This window comes from Alosa alosa, chromosome 6, assembly GCF_017589495.1.
Source record: "Alosa alosa isolate M-15738 ecotype Scorff River chromosome 6, AALO_Geno_1.1, whole genome shotgun sequence".
Classification (NCBI taxonomy): Eukaryota; Metazoa; Chordata; class Actinopteri; order Clupeiformes; family Clupeidae; genus Alosa; species Alosa alosa.
Genome location: NC_063194.1, coordinates 3095446 through 3117317, shown reverse-complemented (window position 1 = coordinate 3117317; position 21872 = coordinate 3095446). Strand labels below are relative to the sequence as shown.

Genomic DNA, 21872 nt, shown 5'->3' with positions numbered 1-21872 from the left:
TGTCTTATTTAGATCTACTTGTTTAAGAGTCTTATGTTGCTAAAAATGATTATGTACTAAAATGATAATGTACTTCCAATTAGCCTTACTGTCGAAGCTGAGAGGACTGATATTTTATTGGTCTCACTTTATTAGATCGGATTAGACATTTTCTGTTTCATTATTAATTTCTATACTTGTTTAAAAGTAGTTTTTTTTAAAAGAAATATTGTTGTATATAAACACCTTTTCACATTGTTTCTCTCTACAAACAAAAGTTGTAAAATAAGGTACTTCTAATAAAAACAGTAGGGATCTACATTCTTGAGTTGTGTCTTTTTTTTATCTTAAGCCTTGTTTGACAACTTTTTTAAATAGTTTGGACAACTAATTCATTCATATTTGACTTACCAGTTGTAAATATTTGGAAACATGAGGATAAGCAGTGTAAATACTTAAATCTGTCCACATATTTAGGCAGTCTGGAAATCTAGGATCTTTTCAGTATATCAAGAGTTTCATAACTAAATAGAAGTTAAAAGTTTTGTTTCATGATGACCGCATGCTTCAGGGAAGGACCATGTGCATTCCTAGATAGCCTTGCTGACCGAGGACTCGGTTATCTCAGCTTCTCTTGATTTTCAGTTTTATTTTATAAACATATCTAACTTTACATTAACCTTGATTGAATCATGATTAGTTCAGGCTCAAGTCTGAAGGTTAAAATGCATCATCATAACTGTAATTGAAACGGCTACATTCTTAAAATCTTTAACAACATACTGAACCTGCCATCTAGTGCTATCAGGCAGGTTTACCTCAGTTATATTGTTGACTTCTTCTACTAGCTTTACAGTATTGGAAATTAAGTCGTGCTCAGTAAAGAATTACTATAATAAACTCCAGTTCATCAAGCAGCTACATTCTTGGTCAGCTTCAGCAACAATAAATACAACTGAAAACAATCACTCATGAATCTGTAATGTTGTCAGTCCATCAACTGTGACCGCACCATTACTGATAATCCCTCTTCAATGAACCCGTCAATAACAATCACAGTTTTGTGTAGGCTGTCCAGTCAGTGATTGGTGTGACACGTATGTTGGGACAAATCTACCTACAGATAAACTACTTGAAGAGACATGAAGAGAACAGGGGTTTGCTCCAGGCTGATTCCTCTTTTCAGACCAGACGTCTCGCTGTCGTCCCGCGTCATGCCTCTTCATCCTCCACTCTTCCCCGTCCTCTTGGTCATCAACTTCATCAGGCTCAGGCTTGCGTTGAACACGCGGTCATGCTTGAAGACCAACTTGTAGAAAGTGTCGATGGGCAGCCGTCCGGTGGGGTCAGCGTGCTTCATGGCCGTCAGGGGCATGTACAGCCGGTTGGTTTGGTGGCGGAAGGGAGGGTCTCTGGACACAATCAGCTGAAAGGTTTGCTGCACACACACACAGACGCAAATAAGATTCCTGCATGTTTTGGTGATCTCATGCATTAAACTACTGTTTACACATTTAAGTTGCATCTAATGCTCCAATGACAAAATGCATACCGTTGACAAAGACTATTAAAGGTGCTAAAGGCAGCATATCATGAGCAAAAAGAATGAATTTCAGGTAATAGCAATATCAGTGATACATTTTCATGGCTTCCTTAAAAAAAATGAGATCTTAACCTGCTTATTGGTTCTTTAAGGTGAGCATCTTCTCTCCATAGTTACAGTACAAATGCAAAAACCCAAAGCTAATGAGGGGATGGACAGGCCCAAGGTAAACTATTGAACACCCAGCTGTTCAGAGTATCTCTTCTAACACTACCAACAACTAGACTTGCTAATTCTAGCACTTCCCACCTGACTAGAACTGCACTTGACTGTATGGAAGTAGCACTCAGTGCTGCACTAACTTGTCCTTATCGCACTCTACCTTGATTATTTCCCTTGTTGTCATGTAAAAGGTGATAGATGGACACAGCCTCATTACCTCAGCCACTTCCTCTGGGGTCTGTCCGAGCGAGGTGAACACCTTGCGTGAGTATGGCAGGTAAATCTGTTTGAAAATCTTGGCCGTCTCCTCGTCCGTCCCGGACAGGTCCATGTCGGCAGCATCCTCGTACACCTTCCTCTCAAACTCAGTCACAACCGGACCCGGCTCCACTAACGTCATCCTGCACACCGAGGGGAATGCAACATCAAAACTAAACAAAATCCCACTATCACGGATAGACATATCCATTATTTTATTCAACATCAAAAGATGTGAGTGCAAAGTCTATGAGTAAGTATGAAAGTGATTAAATGCATGCACTTACAAATAAATGTCATGTTTGCACTCACTTTATGTTAAACTTCATAGCTTGCACAGCCAGGCTCTCACAAAAGCCCTCTACGGCGAACTTTGATGCGGAGTAGACATCATTGAAGAGCAGGCCTAGGGAGGACAAATAACAGCAATGACCAACTACAAGGATGCCTTGGATCCTTCTCTCACCAATCTCCGCATGAAATGGGACACAAATATCTGCATATTCTCGGGATGGTATATGACCTAACTATGGCACAAAGTTCAGGGCGCTCACCCTGAATGCCCATGACGCTGCTCATGACGACGATGTGTCCACTCTGGCGTCTCTTCATGTCCGGCAGCACCTCCTTGACCAGGCGCGCCAGGCCGAAGAAGTTGGTGTTGAAGAGCTCCTGCATGGCGCCGACGCTCTGGCACTCCAGTGGACCGATCATGCCCACGCCTGCGTTGTTCACTAGGAGAGGAGCGGACTGCCAAGGGTCACTCGACGGAGCTAGCGGGCATGTGCTAACAACTCTGTCTGAAGTACTTGTGGAGTCCTCAGGAGGGTGTGAACCAGAGATGACAAAAGTACACACTCTCCGTACACAAGTAGAAATACACATCTACAGTGTTAAAAAAGACTCTGGTAAAAGTATTGATTTAATTTCTTTACTCAAGTAAAAGTAACAAGGTACAGACTCAGGAAAGTAAAAAATATGCTAGCCTTTTGACATGCTATTTGACCTTTGTTTCTGTAAGTGGTAATAGGGCGCCAGGGTGGTGCGGATGGGCATAAATAACTAATTGTGTCTGGTGTGTTTCAATTCCCTTCCTTGTCTAGCTTTCCCTTCTACATCCCACCATGGTGAGAAGTTCAGCTCTAGTAATGAATCATATTTCCTCATTAGCAGCATACAGCCCTTGAGGTTGAAGATATTTAGGCATATTAAGTTTGTCACATACAGGAAGCTTTGAATACATAGCCTTCAGGATACAGCCTCTTGCTCAGGTCTGCACCGGATTTGAATTGTCAAACTCAGAGACAAATAAGAAAGCACAAAATAATTTTCTTCCTAGCTGTGTTCTAACATAGTTTAAAATTATATAGCCAATATGAATTTATAGCAGTGATCCTCAGTGCTTATGTTCATGTGAAATACTCACTGACAATGCCAAGTTAACAGGCGAGATTCTTTTGATTGGAAATCAATAAACTGCTATTTCTTCACTGGCACACACATTGTAAGATGAGGTCTGTGGCAGGCTGATCTCCCCCTACTGTTCTACTGAGAAACATAGGTCTTTTCTACTGTGAACTGAGTGTGTGGTGTAATTCTGGTTTATGTATGTATGTGTGTGTGTGTGTGTGTGTGTGTGTGTGTGTGTGTGTGTGTGTGTGTGTGTGTCTGGGTTTGTGTGCACGCATTCTGCACACTTCTGTGTTTATGTTTGTGCCTCTGTTTGCATTTATACAGCATGTGTTATGTGTGTGCATATACAACAGTATGTGCATCCATGTTCATATGACTACATAGAGGTGTGTGTGTGTGTGTGTGTGTGTGTGTGTGTGTGTGTGTGTGTGTGTGTGTGTGTGTGTGTGTGTGCGAGTGTGCATCTGTGTGTGCGTGTCTGTGTGTGTGTGTGTGTTTGCTCACCCAGAACATCCACCCGTCTGTCTGGCAGGCTATTCACACACTCTCTGATGGAGTCCTCACTGCAAGCGTCCAGCTGGCGGATCTCCAGAGTGTGGTCCAGCGTCTCCCCAGCTGCCCTCTCCAGAGCCTGTCTCCGCTCCAAGTTCCTCATGGTAGCCACAACTGATCGCCACCACCACCACCCCCACCCAATGCCCAAGAACAGCACAGCACATCTCAGTCAGGCAACAGTCACAGAATGGCTGAACTTGGTGATGCAAAAAAGACATGCACAAGCATACCCCCCAAGACCCACACACACGCACACACACAAACACACACACACACATACACACACACAGACACACACTCAAATACACACACACAGACACACATACACATACACACACACTCACATACACACAAACCACACACACACACACACACACACTCACATGACTGTGTAGAACACACTAGACTATGCGTACTGTAATGTAGATGAGCAGAACTGACACACACGCACGCACGCACACACACACACACACACACACACACACAAGCTTTATTTTGACGCTCTGACATGGTGTTTTTCTACAGGAGAGGCCCTGGGAGTCTCTCACCTTTGAACCTCTTCAGATCATCCTTGGCCAGACGCACCGCGACAGCTAATCCAATTCCAGAGGAGCAGCCCGTCACCAGAACCCTCCTGGTTCCCATGGCCTCGGCTGTTCAGGCACGTTATCCTGGAAGCAACACTGGGCCATTGTTCACATGCTGGGATCACTCTCCTCATGTAATCATCAGTTTACTGAAAATGAATACACTAGGTCTAAATATTATAAATACATTACAGTGCTGAAGTAACATTTTTGTTTGTTTGTTTTGATTTTAAACAGCCTGCTTCAGAGCGATGAGAATGTTTTGTTTTTAAAGTGCAAAGTCCACCCTCCTGTGTGTGAACACCTTCTGCTCTGTAGAGCAAGGGTGCTGTTCTGAGTACATGAGGATAAAAGTCCTTACTGTTAATAAATGGTGGTTTTTAAATTATGAGACTAATGCTAGCAGTGGTAAATGGTGGTTATTGTTACTAAACGAGACTAATGCTAGTGGTGGTAAATGGTGGTTATTATTCATAAATGGTGTGGTTATAAAATGATGAGACTAATGCTGTAATCAAAAACATTTATATTAAACTCGTATGTTACTCAACACCACACACCTATCCCAAACTAGATTTAGAACATTTGTGTATTTATGACAGTGAATAAAAAACATGAAGGTGATGGTGATGATGAACAGACCCCCTTACTGAATTTGACATTTTTGTGGTTTCGTCAAACATGTGTAATAACCACATGGAACAGCTGTGCATAGCATATTGCGCACATGCATACAAAGAAATATGATATTTCCACTGCTCTCTCTCGCTTTCTCTCTCAAGACTGTGTGATACATTATTATAGGCTAGTAGATCTACAGATTTTTGTATATGACAAGTGGCCTCATTTTTACTTTACGTTACGAGCGCACGTCTCGGGCTGTCTCCTTAAAGCTACTTTACTGTGATTTTGCCGTAGATAATCCAGATTAATCCAGATTACTTATCGAAATCACGTTTATGTTCCCATTCATTTCCTGCCCTTCCCATTCAATTCTATGTGCCCTTTATAGCTTGTTTAGGATCTAAGATGGGTCACTTGCAAACTTTTCAAAAACAGCATCACTCATTTTTGTTCCCATCCATTGATTCTGTAACAATTAAGTAGGCCTAGCCTAAGATAATGTTTGTTATTGTGAATTAACTCCATCCATTGTATCGACAATTAAAGCCAAATGGTATTCTGTAGGCCTACCAAACAATAGACATGGTTGTGGTATATTTCTAATATTAAAATGCAGGGTACAAGTTTCCTGAATGTCCTTGACAATCCCCGTTCCTTCGCTATTCAGAGTTGCCATAATTCACATTAAGCTGGCTATTGAGAAGCTTAATTCAAGGTTTATTTAACATTCAATAGGACAGCATTATCTCGGTTACACAGACTACACACACCTTTCGTGGATACATGATAAAATTGCGCATTCTGTTGCCTAAAGAATTGAACGTACCCGCATACAGACCTTAAGTTAAATGTCCATCATGGCTGTGTGCAAGACCTGCTGTAGGCTTATTCAGAGATAGTCGGTCCGAAGTGAAATGTAACACTTGCGGTACTTTGCTGATACAGAGTGAACAGTGTCACATAACGTGACCGACGTAATACACTGGTCAGCTTGCCAGGTGGGGGGGGGCAAAAGTGGGTCATGAGGCAGTGTGGCGTCTGGGAATTGAAGTTCCAAACATAAGCAAGTTTGCCGATATTAGGCTATACCCTAGCACCTGGCTACTGAACCCTTCTTCTAACTCAATGTGTTCTAAAACAAATAGAGTTATATTTGTATGACAATGATCAATGATGTAAACTACTGGCTAAATGTGTTGTGTGTTTATGTTTATGTGTATCTGGCTATGTGTGTGTGTGTGCGTGTGTGTGTGTGTGTGTGTGTGTTTGTGTGTGAGAGAGAGAGAGAGAGAGAGAGAGAGAGAGAGAGGGTGGGGTCACAGTTATGAGTGCCCTCTGGTGGTCAATCGAAGTCAAACCTACGTCAGTCGTCTTGATATCAAACTGAAACTGATCCGATCTGAACAACAGACCTGCTGAAAACGACTGATACATGGCTATGTGCCCTATTTAAAACTTCGGGATTTGTCTTTTTAAAACTGATATTAACATGAATCGTCTTCAAGATGAGGTGGAGGTATGATAATGTAATTTTATTTAACTTGAGAATTTGAAGCGTGACTCCCTAAATTCCTTTTAAATGACAGGGTTAGCTTTTTATGCTCAGAATATTCAGTGAATTCAAAGGAAAGCTTTTACAGTAGGCTAACATGTCGTCGAGGATGTTATGCTACTTCCTAATACTACCGACTGCAACAAAGTAGCCTATGCTACTGCACCCACCGTTACAGTTATGGACACAGTCTGATGAATAAATAAACACGCTACGAGATGTGTGCTATTTTAGTTAAGACGATATGTCAACAGTTTAACGATCTGAGTCATTTGCCTACAGTGCACACGGCCTCTGAATGAGGGAGAAGTGTGTTTCAGTTGGTTTCGTTGTAAATGTCATCTGGTATGACAGTAGATTTTGGTACAGGGAAAATACTTTCCCCCCAGAATTGTCACCATTGGCCAAAATGTAGGCCCTAATATTATATCTTCTCAATTATCATCCCCCCTCTGTACCCAGATACATTTAGGCTACAGTAGCCTAAGGTACAGCAAGTGTGTTTTAAAGTACTTGGTCATATTTATGTGTCTCACCCAAACATCTATTTTGCAGCTGGAAATCAGTGTCAGAAGACTCAGAGAAAAATTTCATGGAAAGATTACAATTGACAAGGCAGCTCTGCTTATGCGCCGCTATGGCAATGACCATCGACGCATAGCCATGGAGATTGTACTGATGAAAGATAGAGGTAGAGAATTCATCACTGATATTAATCACAGGTCTACAACTAAAGTACCATATCTAAGGCCACTACATTTTAATATATTTTTTGTTTTGTTTTCTTATTGATTTACGATGACCAACATAGGAGCACAAAGCTGTTGTACCTTGATGTACTTTTTTATCTTGCTGTGTAGAGCTTGACGATGAAGACAGACATGATTTAAAGAATGATCTCATTGTTAAGGTAAGGTGTTCAGGTACTTCAGAATATGGCATCATAACGCATTATCAAATGGTATATGATTGTAACAGACACAAATTGTATTGTAGAAGTATTGCAGCACAATATATCACTGTGGCACCTGATGATGTCTCACATTGTGACTAAGTTTCCCCCTTCATCTGACCCTGAGGCAGCATGTGGTGGAGAAACTTAAGGCTGAAGAGAAGAACGAAGCCAGGTCTCAAGCCCATTCTTCTACCAGCCAGGTAGGAGAATCTTCAACAACAGGATGTACAAATTGGACCATTCATAAAACCATATGAGCACATGATTATTCTTGCCATTGTGTATGTTAACACTAGCAGTAATGAATTCAGTAACATGAGATATTGACAGCTGTACACCATGCCCTCTCAGGCAGCCCTAAAACAAGACAGATCCCGCAAGTCTGGTAATAAGGTTGGTGTATGCCTCTGCCTCTTTCATGATGGATACAGAACTTTGTCTGTGACACTCTGCTGTTTATTTACTTCTCAAGCTATCTTCTCCTCTCCACAGTCCAAAGCAGACAAACAGCCAAATGAGGACAAGGACATCCAGGTGGGGGATTTGTTTAGATTGGCTTGGTTTCGTTCACTTTCCACAAAGTAGCCACATGTTTTAGAACGCTGGCGCCTCATGACACTTTTTCAGTGCTGGTCAGTATTTATGCGAAGTAGTCAGTAAAGCACTGTTGACAAGGTATGCCAGGGAAGTGAGCTGGAAGAATGCAATACCATCCTTTCAACCCAGACTGATACAGCTTACTCTTCCTAATGGAGTTGACAACTACTGTGCCATGCTTGTTGGCACAATCTCTTTACTAACCATTTTATTTGGAGTTTATAAGTGAGTTAATAAAGTAATAAGGTAATCTCTTATGACGTCAATGCTTTTATTATCCGAAGAATTTTATAACACTAGGTATAACATTATAACACTATAACACTGTGATTATACATTGTACACTACAGAGATGTGCTGTCGTTTGTTTGCTCACAACACAGAATTGGACTGATATTTTGAGGAAGTCCCTTGTCATATCCTTGACAAAAAAACAGCCATTTTATCGTGACTTCTCTCTCATAGTGCACCAGCACAATAATATTGCTGATTAGTAAACAAATGTGGACACAATTTAGCCCATCTTCATTACTAAAGCTTTAAAATGGGATTGAGATATGTGTTTGTTTCTGTGGTTTGAATGTTTACCTGTGTATTTGTTGTATGTTTATGTCTTTCACTTTGTGGTTTATATGCATCAGTGTGTTTTTGCGTGTGTGTGTGTGTGTGTGTGTGTGTGTGTGTGTGTGTGTGTGTGTGTGTGTGTGTGTGTGTGTGTGTGTGTTTCTCCAGGAACTCGGTGAGCGTCTCCGTGTGCTGCCCCTGACCCAGGAGAATGTGCGCATGTTTGACAACGCGCAGCGTGACCTCATCCCGTCCGTCTTGCACCAGTTTGCCTGCGAGCGGTGTGACAATGACTGGTGGCGCCGCGTCGCACAGAGGAAAACAGTATGACATCCACTTCCTCTGACACTTCCTTAGCACTTAAGGTTACTTAGTTCCTTAAGGCGTTGGCAAAACATTGGGCAACGTTTTGAGCAGTATTGCTGGCCATGATTGTTTCCCTACTGATGATTAAAGTTCTCCAGAGAAATGTTTGCCTAATATCAATGGAAATGTGCCCAAGACGTAATACTCAGGACCATTGCGAAGATAGTAAAGAGACCCATTCTTTTCAAAGTATGCAGATGGTCTTTTTTTTATTAGTTTTCATTTTTTATTGCTCCCAGGTCAGTTTCTACCAGCTTAGTAATTGCTTTGTGTCTGTTTTTTTTTGTCTACTAGGTTAATTGTCATTCGCTACAAATACTAATGAATCTATTCAAACTTCTTAGATAATCCTGTAGAGAAAATGTTAATAGCTCTATATTATTTATGCTAGTCTCATATATCACAAAGCACCTTAAGCAAGTAAACAAGTGTATCCTTTGACCTGCTTTTCCAATCAGATAACACTTTATTTAAGGCACCCAACCAAATAACGCTGTGGAATGATTGAGTGTATGTACTCACAACAGGTGTCCCGCTGTCATAAGTGCAAGACGAAGTATGACCCTGTACCGGAAGGCAAAATGTGGGGCATTGGAGAGTTCCACTGCCCCAACTGCGCTCGCACTTTCAGGTTTGGACACTGGCAACTCAAATTATCCAGTCCTTTGGCCGTTGCACCTACATCGCCGCATGTTTTATTCATAAGAGTCTGATAAACCTTCAGCGATTGTAATATGAGTTGACATTATATGTGTTTGTGATAATTAGGGGTTTTGGAAGGATGGATTTGGGCTCGCCTTGCTATGGCTGTCACTCCGTCATAACCCCAACGAAGATTTTACCGCCTCGCCGCAACGTGCTGGGCGATGGACCAAGAACAAAGAACCCACACAGATGCCTTGCTGAAGACTGCTACAACAGACAAGGTACGAGTTTGTTGTAATGAAGACAGACCACTAGAGGGCAGTCTTGTCAAATGCTGACACTGACCAACGCTCTCAACTTTATTGCAACAGTACATTACACAGCAGACTGAAATTGTGTTTCTCCCATACTCCAATGTGCAGTATTAAAACAAGATTTGACACACACAAGCATACATTAAACATAAGACTGACCATAGGACACAACTAGACAAGTGCAAATAGATATTTAAAAGGTATACAAATCAACACAATGTGCAATATGGCAAAAAGTGCGAAGTGCAGCAATATGAACAATATGACACTGAGGACCTGAGTTGGGTGGCAATATACTGTAGGTAGAGGGAAGCTACGTCAACACTGAGGGCCTGAGTTGGGTGGCAATATAGGTAGAGGGAAGCTACGTCAACACTGAGGGCCTGAGTTGGGTGGCAATATAGGTAGAGGGAAGCTACGTCAAGGCGGGGTCTATGAAATGGGTGCAACCTCTCCGGTGAAGTGAAATTAACCAATCACATGCAGCCAGTGTTACATTCTGATCTATCTATCTATCTATCTTTTGTAATGTAAATGTAAATCAGGTTTCTAGGCTAAGTATACTTGCGTATACAAGGAATTTGGTCTCTGCATTTATCCCATCCGTGAATTAGTGAACACACAGAGCACACAGTGAACACACAGTGAAGTGAGACACACAAAAATTGAGGTGAAGCACATCGGCGTAGTGAGCTGCCTTGCTACATTTTTTGAATTAGTTTTAACTTGCACATTACTGACTGGGTAGCCCAATTGTACTTCTAAATGTAGCACCACAATTTCAGCCAAGTGGAATTAAAGTGAGATAATCAAGAGAAGGTGAAGCTTTTACAGGCAAACATCCACCAAATGAATGTCCAATGATGATCCAAACATGCATGCATGCATAGTTCCATAGTGTATTCTTTTGCAATTGTACCCCGAATATAAGTTAGCTTGCAGTTCATCTTGCAAAGAAATGCCCAAATTGAGCATGCCCATGGGCCATATGCACACTCAGTACCTGCCATTTGCTATTATGTGGAGCCTTTTCCCCCAAAATTGATTTCGGAGCTGTGAGAGTAACAATCAAGGGTTATTATTTTATTATTTTATTAACTAAGTTACTGTATCTGTTTGACTTAGTTATATTGGCTAGTTCATTCAAATAGCACTGACTTGGCATGAAGCTGGTTCACTTTTTTTGTTCATGTTAATTTTCTATAAAAATACAAAGTAGCTTCTGATGTAGTAAACTACCCTACGGTTACACTTTACTTGACAGTATCGACATAAGAGTGACATGACACTGTCATGAACGTGTCATAGACAAGTCAGAAACATTTATGACATAACGTTTCTGTTCTGGTTTTTGTCATAACAAGTTAGGGTTAGGATTAGGGTTAGGGTTAGGTTTAGGGTTAGGGTTCATGTGTCATGACAGTGTCATGTCACTCTTATGTCCAGGGTGCGATTTGTAGGGGGGGATGGTGAGGATTTCCCCCCCTCTGGTTTTCCTATCCCTACCTCTGCTAAATTATTTTTTCGTCGGGGACAACATTTATCCCCTCTGCCCCTCATATTGATTAATGCTACTTCATATAAGTAAAGCTGCAACGCGAGAACAGTCTAGTAGGCTAGCCTACATAATAATCTGACATCAGAAACGCACCGTCACCGTCAGCACTGATGCTGCTGACACAGTGGCTGCGTGATAACTTAATTTGGCCTTGATCGTGCAGGACATTTCACAGTGTCGAGTGTGTAATCCATCATAAATGGCTAGGTTCAATGGAAAAGTTAGCTAGACAAATGAAAGAAAACGAGAAGGATTCAGTGAAGCATAATAATGTTTTAGAACCTTCAGAATTAGAAAACTGATGCAACTGAGATGGAGGACAACTGAGTAGAACGTAGGCCTATTGTCTGAAGGAACTTACATTAAATGAGAAGATATTTGCTGAATGTCACAAAACTACACAAAACTAATAAAAACTAATAAATCAGCCAGTAGTAGACAAATAACTTATCTTAGAAACTTAGAAATAATCTGTACTGCAAAAACGAATGTTGGTGGGTATTTAAACTATCTAGCGGGTGTTTTAACAGCTGCAAGAAATAGAAGCTTCATGGTCTTTATGTTCTGGTTCTTAAATTATTTTCATAAAACTTCAAGTTGCCCTATAACTTTACTCTCCAAACTCTTCACTGCACTGTAGGCAATTAACTGACAGTATGATAGGCTATTTATTTTCTGTAGGCTACAATAAACACATTTATTTTTTCAACTTTTGCAATATTACGCACTTGGCTACTGAACGCAAATCAGCAGGAGAGAGAACGTAGCCTATGCAGCGTGTAGCGCAATGTGTAGGCTATTTGGTTACCAACTAACACTGTTCACCAATTCACTAACTTAAGACTTCAGTGCCATCATATACAACGTTTTTTTACACAACAAATACAGAAAGGATGGAGGCAGCAAAAGTAGAGAAGTCATTTCAGATGGGGCAAGAACAAGGTGAATTTGTATTTTTGTCAAAACGTAGTCCTACCCTGCATTAGAGGAGCTGATCATCATACCAAGCACACTCGCTGTTTAAATAGTCATACACCACGGTAAACTAAAACTAAAATGTTACAAAGGTGGCAAAACTAATATAGGGTATTATTAGCCATGACATTACTAGGCTATGAATCGTTCGTTCATTTTTTATTTTTATTTTTTTTTGGGTGACAAATGTATTCAAAATCATCCCCCCCTCTGGTTTTTACACAAATCGCACCCTGCTTATGTCGATACTGTCAAGTAAAGTGTTACCCTAACTACTTTTGTGAAATGTATGTAACTTGCTAGCTACATTTTGTCTAGACTCTAGAGGAAGCTTTTGTGTTAAGCTTCATTTCATATACAGTACCCTCCAGAATTGTTGGCACCTCTGCTAAAGTTGACTAAAAACCGGTATAAAAAATAATCTGTTGGTGATGTATTGTAATCTCACAATGAAAACAAATAGGAAAAATCCAACCATGAAGGGAAGCAAATTTATTTTGAAAAAAAAGGAAAATCTCATCAAGAAATAAATATTTTTAACAAAAACACGTTGCTCACAATTATTGGCACCACTGAAAAATCGTATATACAAAACCTAACAGAAGCCTATTTTCCTATCTAATTTCAATGTATTTAAGTTAATCAGAGTGTCTGTAGTTCATGACTTTCTTTTTCACTATGGTATGAAAATAAAGTCACACAGAATCTAAATCCTCTAGTCATTTTTCAACATCGGAAAGACAAGATAATACACTAAACTTAAATAAAAAGAAAGTGCGTTGACATTACAAGTCAGAATGTCTATGAAAACTAGGTACTTTGTTGAAAATGCCTATATTTACAATTAAAACAATGATTAAAAGGTTCTAATCATCTGGAAATGTGACAAACATGCTTTGACAAAGACCCATGGTTATCTTGCCCAAACATACAGTATGGAGGATGGTAAGATATAGGCAAAAAAATTCCATAAGAACCACTGTTGGAGAGTTACAGACAAAGGTATCATCTTGAGGTCACCAAGTCCCCCAAAAAATATTCAAAAGCGACCTCACTGCTAATAGATTATTTAGAGAGCATGCCAGGTAAAAGCCTGTCCAGTCATTTAATTGCCAATGTAAACGACAGGAGTTTCTGAATGGTACAGTAACTTTGTCTGGAAGTGTGGTCTATTGTCAGGTGAAATGAAAATTGCGATCTTTGGCTAGAAACACTTTAGGTATGTTTGGCATACATAGAAGAATGACTAAACTGAAAAGGACCCCATGCCAAATGAGAATTATGGTGGAGGGGCTGTGCTATTGTGGGGCTGTTTTTATTCCCAAAGGCCTTGGGAACCTATTTAAGGTGCATGGTATCATGAACACCAAGAAAAACCTGAACATTTTTAAAGCAAATCTGTCAATCTCTGCCAAGACACTAAAAGTCGGTCATGATTGGATCATTCATCAGGACAATGAACCAAAACTAACGTCCAGATCTAAACACAAAATCAAGCTTCGGACATTGCCATCTCAGTCCCCTGATCTAAACTCCATCGAAAAACAGTGGGGTAAGTCAAAGAGGAGAATGCATAAGTGTAGACCTAGGAAACCTACGATCTGGGGAGATTTTGTAAAGACAAACGGTTATAAATCCCTTGCTTTGTATTCTCCAACTTTATGGGGTGTCATAGTCCTTATTGTGAGATGACAATAAATCACCAACAGATTATTTTTTTTACCGGTTTTTAGTCAACTTTAGCAGAGGTGCCAATAATTCTGGAGGGCACTGTAGTAACTGGTAGCTTAGCTCACTACATTCTCTAAGTAGTTTGCCCATCACTGTGCTTCAGATACACTTTGAATTTACCTATGTAGTAATGGTGTTATGTAACTTTTGTCAACTATTGGTATATACTTACAGTAATGATTAACATTCTGGGCCCTAATTCAAATGATAGGCAAAGTGCAAAGTCGTAAGTAAGTCCAGCTAGAGCTAATTTAATAACGAGGCAAAATCAATTTGGTAATTTAACACCACAAGCAAGACCTTAGAGTCAGCTCAGTGCTCCCATATTCAACACGATAGCTGGAGTTCATACACAAGAACTTACCATGATGATAGACTTTGCACTTTGGTCCCTTAAATTTAAATTAGGTTAAAACCTTGTGTTAAAACCCACTATGTTTGTGTTTGTCATGTGTAAAATCATCTATGTTGAGTAAATATACACTTGGGTTTGGCTCTCTAACCTCCTTCTGCTGGTCTCTGTTCTTGCAGAACCACACGTTCCAGGGACTGAGTGCGTCCACCCCCGCAGTCGCCAGCAGAACCGCAAGCCCCGCGTGGTGAACGCCAGCGCCACGCACATCAGCTCTGGTTCCACCGTCAACACCTGCCTGAGCCAGGGCATCATCCTGGACCTGTACGATCTGGTCCGCGACGACCTGGAGGACGTCATCTACGAGGACACCGAGGAGGAGGAGGAGGATGAGGAGGGGGGAGAGTCCGACAGTAGCACAGGCAATATCAGATAGAGACGATGAGGCTTTCGTATGCTGCAGCTAATAGTCATCTCGCTGTCTGTGGCTTGAAAGTCACACATGGTACGTCTTAAACACATTATCATACGTTTCTTCACACAGCTCTAGGTAATCAGGGAACAGTGCAAAAATCCTGTCAAAACATTAAATGACAGATTTCTGTGCTCCCACCAAATATCACATCATACCTTCTGTATGTTCTTCTATGCAAGAATTAAGCAGTGACCATTTTATCCGTCATACAGTTTGTTCACGGCTTTCAGGTTATCGTCATACCCCTCTTCTTTTGTTTACACTTGCTAGATTTCAATACAAAATTGTGTATTTTTATCAGTGTCCATGTTTATATGAATTTGTCAAAAGAAAAATGGTCTAAGAAGTATAATGTTATAATATTATTATGACAATGTGAGACACTGCCCAGCCCACTGAAAGATGAGACCCCTGGGCCAGTCTTCTATTCTTTGTCCTGCAACACAAAGGAACCTAAATCCAATACGACTATTACACTTGCACAAAGCAGTGGACGAACTCAATGTAATGAATGTTCTGTGGAAGTTCACCTCAGATAGAAATGTGCTTTCTTAATGACTGTTTTTGTAATTCACTTAATGCGCCCAGGGTTAATCTCATAAACACCTTCATTATGGGACACCTCTGTTTGTCAGAGTGATTACAAAAGATAGGGTTTGTGGGGTGGCTGGTGAGACATTGCGTGCAATTATATAATGGCTGCAAAGAGAAATGACATGTGCCTTATTTGTTGTTAGGGGTATATCCCTATTAGTTTCATTCTGTATCAGCTAATTAAAAGTTTCCCATGCAGATGCATGTTTTGGATTGATGGGGGAAATGGAATGTATACTTTGCAATACAAATGCTATTTTCCCATGTGGTCTCTTGTGTGTCTGGGTGCTCTGAGATCTAGGTTGCAATATTGCATGGGTGGGACGAAGCTGACCCTTTGTCCTGGTAGAGAATAGCATTCCTCTCAGGGATTACACTTGGTGTGACAAGGAAGGGAACAATAGAGAGTCCTCACCTTCTCAAAAGGTAGTTAAACCACAGGTCTGAAGCCCGGTGATTATGGGGTTTGCCTTAAAGGGCAGGAGACAGAAACTGATTATGCCCATGCTACCCTGCACCTCACTCACACGGCAGCGGTGTCGAAACTCCTGGGCCCATGGGACTCTTTTCACCTTTGTCTGAGCTCCTGGGCGAAATGGCCTTGTAGCCGAGCAACTGTCCCACACCTGCAGTGTGTGAGGCTGAGAGAGGAGCACAGGTGCACACCACAACAAGCCACTCGTGTTCCAAGTTCAGAGTCCTCTTAAGAGTTCAACGGTAGGCTCCGGCACTGCAACAGACTAGTTAGTTCACAAAAATCATTCATCACGTTTAATATTGACAGCCCTCTAACCTTCTGTGTCTTTGTGTCTTTTTTTTTTATCTTTTTTGATACAGTCTCATGGCACCAGAAGACTTAGTAAAATCTGCTGTTAGAACTAAACGTGGTGAGGCAGCTTTTAGCTACTATGCAGTTCAGCTCTGGAACCAACTTTCGGATGACATCAAAAAGGCCCCATCTGTAGCCAGTTTTAAATCAATCTAGACTTCAGACCAAACTGTTTTTAGATGCTTTCTGCTACCTTTACAGAGTTACAAATTCTGAATGATTCTACCTTGTGTCTTATGTTTTCTAATGTTTAATTAGTAAACTATTCTTTGACTATTGCCCTTCTATGTTTTTATTAGCTATTACTGTTTGCTTTTATTTATGTAAAGCACATTGAATGCCCTTTGTGTATGAAATACTATATAAACTTGACTAGACTTGACTTGACCAGAAGACTGGATTCCCCAATTGAAAGGTGTTCTTTCATACTCATACACAAGTCTTATTTTGGTGTTTGATGAGGGAGGCTAAGAGACAAGCTATTGGCTATGTGTTATGTATATGTTTTGGGGCAGCTGTGGCCTACTGGTTAGGGCTTCAGGCTTGAAACAGAAGGGTTGCTGGTTCGATCCCCGATCAGTAGGAGAAAAGTGGGCGGGGGAAGTGGTTGAGCACTGCTCTCCTATGCCCACATCCACGACTGAAGTGCCCTTTAGCAAGACACCACCCTCACTGCTCCCCGTGCGCCACTGTAGCAAGACAGCTCACTGCTCCGGGTTAGTGTGTGCTTCACCTCACTGTGTCTGTGTGTTCACTGTGTGCTGTGTGTGTTTCACTAATTCACGGATGGGATAAGTGCAGGGGCCAAATTCCTGGTATACGCAAGTATACTTGGACTATAAACCTGAATTATGTTTTCATCCAGTTTTCAGTAGCAATAAACAAACTATTACACTTGGTAGAGTGCATACCTCAGTCCCCTTTGATACTTTATCTGAGCATAAGGGGAAGTTAAAGTAATACTCATCTCAGCGAAAGCTAAACTAAATGTGTGCCGACAGCCAGTTAGTCAGATCTGCTCCCAAATGTAAGGTTTTATTTTTATCTTGCTGCTCATGCTGCTCCTCACTACTAAGATTTCATGAAAATTGGTTTAGATTTTCACAAAATCTCTCTTTCCCAGTTTGTGTGAAATCCTGTGAACAAATCAACTAACCAAAAAATAGATGGCCATGGGAAGAAATATAACCTGATTGTGGAGGTCTTTGTGTATGTGACATTTTTGAACAGGGAGTGTTACCTAGAGAAAATCATGAGCCTGACTTTGTTTATTATGGACAGAAAAGTTACCTAACGTGCATTCTAACGTCTTTGATGAGTATTTAACTTCTTTGAAAAGCCTGTGTGTACACTGCGTTGGCTACGCTTATACAAATATTACATGACCGAGGGATGGGAGGATGGGTGGAGTCCGGGTGGAGGCAGTGCACTTTCATAACCTGGGGGAACTTTAAATAGCGGAAGACTGGAGGACAAAAATAAACAAAACTTCTCCCAGGCTAACGACACCCACTGGAGAAAATGTGAGTAATACAAATTCTGACCACTATTTGTGTTTTTTTTACAAAAGTTTAAATGAGTATCTATCAACTAAGATGTTTATATGCATCATTAGTGATGCGTCACAACATAATCATGAATCACCACAAGCATTTTTAGGCTCACTTAAAGGCTGTTGCAAATTATTGATGTTGAATTTGACTTTTTATGTTAAGAGCTGCCTTTTTTCTTGTTTATTTCACAACTGTCATCTGTTCCAGGGTCTACGGAGCAGGAATAGTTGTGTTTGTGTTCGCCCTGGCAGTGGAGGCCAAAGTTGGGTATGTTTGTCAACAACTGCTCTCAATCCACAAACAATACATGATGCTGTCAGCTCCACAGAGTTTGATGTTTACAACAACTGATTTTGTATCCTCCTCAGTGATTCTAGTGAGTCCAGCTTCTGCACAGAGTCAAAGGAATGTCTTCTGTATAACCTCACTTGCACTGGGAACGGCTATGAGGTATGTCATTTTCCACAATAACTGTGGTCATTGTTGACACCTTCCATTGTACACCTGGCAGATCTCAAAGCTCAGAGGAGTAGGTTTAGGAGCCTGAGTGGACCAGGCTTCAGCTTGGCTGATGTCCCTGCATGGGGGACAGAGAAAGTGACTCGTTGTGTTTCAGGTGCGCAGGTACGAGGAGACCAAATGGGTGTCTGTCGACGTGGAATCCGCCTTCATGGAAATGGCCATCAGCAAAGCTTTCTGGAAACTCTTCAGATACATCATGGGATCCAATGATGCTGGTGAGCTGCTGTGTGTGTGTGTGTGTGTGTGTGTGTGTGTGTGTGTTAGTCTGTCTGTCTGTCTGTCTGTTTCTCTCTCTCTATCTCTCTCTCGCTGTGTGTGTGTGTTTGAGAGAGAGAGAGAGACAGAAGGAGAGTCAAGAAGTGAATGTGAAATATAGAGAGGATGGACAGGTGATTAAAGTTAATCATTGCATCTGATCAACAAATTCAGCAACACAGTGTTTTCATTCCACAGGCATGAAGATTGACATGACTGCGCCCGTTATCATCAAAGGCCCGGACAGCAGAAGCATGTTGCAGTCATCAGGCTTTACCATTAGCTTCCTGCTGCCGTCCACCTTCCAGCTCAAACAGACTCCTATTCCCAACCCCACTGAAAGCAGCGTACGTCTGCACAGACATGACATGACATGCACAGATGTTATTCCTCTGAATGACCGATTGCTGAGTGGGAACTTGTGACCTCCAGCATGAGCTATTTGTCATAGTGCACCAGCAGCAGCAACAGTAATCATGAAGAGACAGAACACTAATTTGTTAACAGGTGTACGGAAATATGTTTTAAAGCAGCACCTAAGAAGATTTGGTCTCGGGGTCCCCCTACAACCACAATAATAAACTAAATATGCATTTTTTGCAACAAAGTATGAATGCAAACTCAAATGCAATTTAGAGGGAATGCACCGACAGTAGTCAGTAGGGCAGTGTTCCTAACCGAACACCAAACCTCTTATGGCTGTTTTACATGCGACAAGACCTGCTCAAAGTGTAGCAGAAGTGCTGTTTGCCCTTTAAGAGTTTATGTGCCATCAAAATGATTTTGGAGATGTTATTTTAAGGTAAAAAAAAATTCCTTTAATGTTTGCATAACCTTCGCTCCATAGGTTTACCTCAGTGAGACGCCTTCAATGCAGGTTTATGTGAAGAGCTATGGGGGCTGGATGTCATTTATTTCCTCAAGGATGCAGTCTAGTGCGCTGAGGATGGCTCTGCGTGCTGCTGGTGCGTCCTACACCACTGGGTTCCACTATGATGTTGGCTATAACAGGTATGAAGCAAACCATTCGACAGGATTGAAAAACTGGATTTGTGAAAAATTCGTTTTACATTTCGGTGTGTCTGTGTGTGTGTGTGTGTGTGTGTGTGTGTGTGTATTCCAGCCCTATGAAGATGACAGACAGGCACAATGAGGTGTGGTACTTAGTGGAGGGAAAGCCTGTGTGTTCGGCTGTATGAAAACTCTCACGAGAGGGAGTTGACACCGAGGAGGGAGCTCTTTCCACATGTTAAATCAGCTAACTACTTGATGTTACAGGGACTATTCATTAAGCCATGTCTTCTGTAGAGGGTATAGTATGACCCCATACACTAGTCCTGTTTTAGGACCGTTTTTTCCAAATGTATTCATCTTATTCACACGGCGGCCATTGTGTAAACCAAAACGAGGCTACAGTTTACACTTATTATATCATCATTGCATTTTCGCCACCTACTGGCGAATGTATAGAACACAACAATCCTATGGTTGTGTACCCTGTAGCCTCGTTTTGGTTTATAATGGCCGCTGCGTGAATAAGTCGAATAGTCTTGATAGTTCAGACTGATTTTGATATTCATAACATTGCAACACTGTATTTTGTTGGGAACAAAATAAATGTTTTGTCATTTCTTTAGCATTACATGTGTGTCAAAAGAGTTATTCACTTGGGTGGTTTTCTCAGGGAGTGGCAAAAGTATGTGATCAGAGAGCGACCTGCACAGTGCACACCTTAACCACTACCATCTGTAGGGGATACTGCTCATTTGGGGGGAACAAAGTCGGACACAGCATTAGACATAGGCCAGATAAATAGATGACAAATCATAAAAATATATACGCACACATTCAAACTTGAAATACAATACAAACAATTAGCTTGGAGATCAGATGAAAGCACATTTGAAATGATTGATTGATTGATTGATTGAAAATCTTTGTTGACATGATGTATTTGTACAAAGGATGATTCTTATATAAATACATAAATTAATAAAATGACTTTGTACAATTATCAGTCAAAAGGGTAAACACAATAAAGCCACAGGGCTTTTTTCCATTGTGGTCCTTAAAATGTGTGCATTTTGTGGTGTGTGTCAGTGTTTGCAGGTGTAGGGTGAAGGCATATGTCTTAAAGTGAATGTAATTATGTTGGTGGTGTGTGGAGGAATAAAACAAAAATAAAACATGGTAACATAGAGAGGACCAGGCATCCCCAGACATACAACATAAAGCAGAGAAGGAAGTGCAGTACATACAGTGCATGTAACTCTAATACAATACTACTGTCTACTGCTCAGCCAGCTCTTTAGGGATGACTTAAAATGATCAGTATTGTCTGTTGACTTTAATGCTGCTGGTAACCCATTCCATATGATGGCTGCTGAATACAGAAAAGAGCCCTTACCCATGCAACTTTTAAATCTACATAGAACAAAGTCAGTGGTACTACCGCTTGTTGAGTAACTGTGAACAGCATTTACCCGAGAAAAATAATTACAAAGATATGTAGGTACTTCATTTTTAATTATTCTATGTACCATACACATTTTTATATATGTTACTCTATCCTCTACTTTGAGCCACTTCAAGCTACTAAAATGAGCCGGGTTTAGGTGTGTGTATGGGTGTATTTTAAGAATAAGCCTCACTAATTTGTTTTGTGATGTCTGCAGCTTCTGTTTGAAAATCTTAGGAATGGTTGTGTAGCATGAAGTGCAGGCATAATCAAAGTGGCATTGTATTAGGGCCCCAGCAAGAATCTCAAGAGCTTGTCTATCTATTAATGTGGATATTCTAGCTAGAAATGTTATTTTCTGATTTACTTTAAACAGAACTTTTAGAGCCATACTCT

General features: G+C 40.9%; 3 protein-coding genes across 5 annotated transcripts; 2 read left to right on the top strand and 1 right to left on the bottom strand.

The window, feature by feature from the left end:
• Positions 1-944: 944 nt before the first annotated feature.
• zmp:0000001048 (retinol dehydrogenase 8) lies at positions 945-6114 on the bottom strand. Of its 3 annotated transcripts, none has more exons than XM_048245083.1 (7): positions 6020-6114; positions 4519-4706; positions 3920-4081; positions 2557-2736; positions 2315-2408; positions 1962-2145; positions 945-1417 (listed from the first exon to the last, which is right to left on the bottom strand). In XM_048245083.1, the coding sequence occupies exons 2-7, from the start codon at positions 4613-4615 to the stop codon at positions 1202-1204; spliced, it is 933 nt and encodes a 310-aa protein (XP_048101040.1). In that variant the 5' UTR covers positions 4616-4706; positions 6020-6114; the 3' UTR covers positions 945-1201. The 3 variants fall into 3 exon arrangements, with proteins under 3 accessions (XP_048101040.1, XP_048101042.1, XP_048101043.1); XM_048245085.1 differs by having other exon boundaries at positions 4519-4653; XM_048245086.1 differs by having other exon boundaries at positions 4519-4641.
• A 436-nt stretch (positions 6115-6550) lies between these two features.
• Positions 6551-16127, top strand: shfl (shiftless antiviral inhibitor of ribosomal frameshifting). Its single transcript, XM_048245902.1, has 10 exons — positions 6551-6697; positions 7289-7424; positions 7594-7643; positions 7817-7888; positions 8040-8081; positions 8181-8222; positions 9018-9173; positions 9743-9846; positions 9984-10141; positions 14970-16127. Exons 1-10 carry the CDS (start codon positions 6671-6673, stop codon positions 15224-15226), a joined length of 1044 nt encoding a protein of 347 aa, XP_048101859.1. The 5' UTR covers positions 6551-6670; the 3' UTR covers positions 15227-16127.
• Positions 16128-17449: 1322 nt separating this feature from the next.
• Positions 17450-20660, top strand: LOC125296169 (heme-binding protein 2-like). The gene is made up of 7 exons (XM_048245901.1): positions 17450-18211; positions 18449-18508; positions 18610-18691; positions 18858-18978; positions 19217-19365; positions 19866-20029; positions 20142-20660. Coding segments are annotated over exons 1-7 (654 nt in total). The 5' UTR covers positions 17450-18209; the 3' UTR covers positions 20218-20660.
• The last annotated feature ends 1212 nt before the right edge of the window (positions 20661-21872 follow it).

What these genes read in the sequence shown, in the direction of transcription:
- zmp:0000001048 (XM_048245083.1), bottom strand. Translation starts at nt 4,615, where the DNA reads ATGGGAACCAGGAGGGTTCTGGTGACGGGCTGCTCCTCTGGAATTGGA. An exon ending in TGATCTGAAGAGGTTCAAAG is followed by an intron (nt 4,082 to 4,518) that starts GTGAGAGACTCC and finishes GGTGGCGATCAG; the next exon opens with TTGTGGCTACCATGAGGAAC. An exon ending in GCTATGAAGTTTAACATAAA is followed by an intron (nt 2,146 to 2,314) that starts GTGAGTGCAAAC and finishes CTCGGTGTGCAG; the next exon opens with GATGACGTTAGTGGAGCCGG.
- LOC125296169 (XM_048245901.1), top strand. An exon ending in GCAGTGGAGGCCAAAGTTGG is followed by an intron (nt 18,509 to 18,609) that starts GTATGTTTGTCA and finishes TATCCTCCTCAG; the next exon opens with TGATTCTAGTGAGTCCAGCT. An exon ending in GCACTGGGAACGGCTATGAG is followed by an intron (nt 18,692 to 18,857) that starts GTATGTCATTTT and finishes GTTGTGTTTCAG; the next exon opens with GTGCGCAGGTACGAGGAGAC.
- shfl (XM_048245902.1), top strand. Translation starts at nt 6,671, where the DNA reads ATGAATCGTCTTCAAGATGAGGTGGAG. An exon ending in CCCGCAAGTCTGGTAATAAG is followed by an intron (nt 8,082 to 8,180) that starts GTTGGTGTATGC and finishes TCCTCTCCACAG; the next exon opens with TCCAAAGCAGACAAACAGCC. An exon ending in GCGTCGCACAGAGGAAAACA is followed by an intron (nt 9,174 to 9,742) that starts GTATGACATCCA and finishes TACTCACAACAG; the next exon opens with GTGTCCCGCTGTCATAAGTG.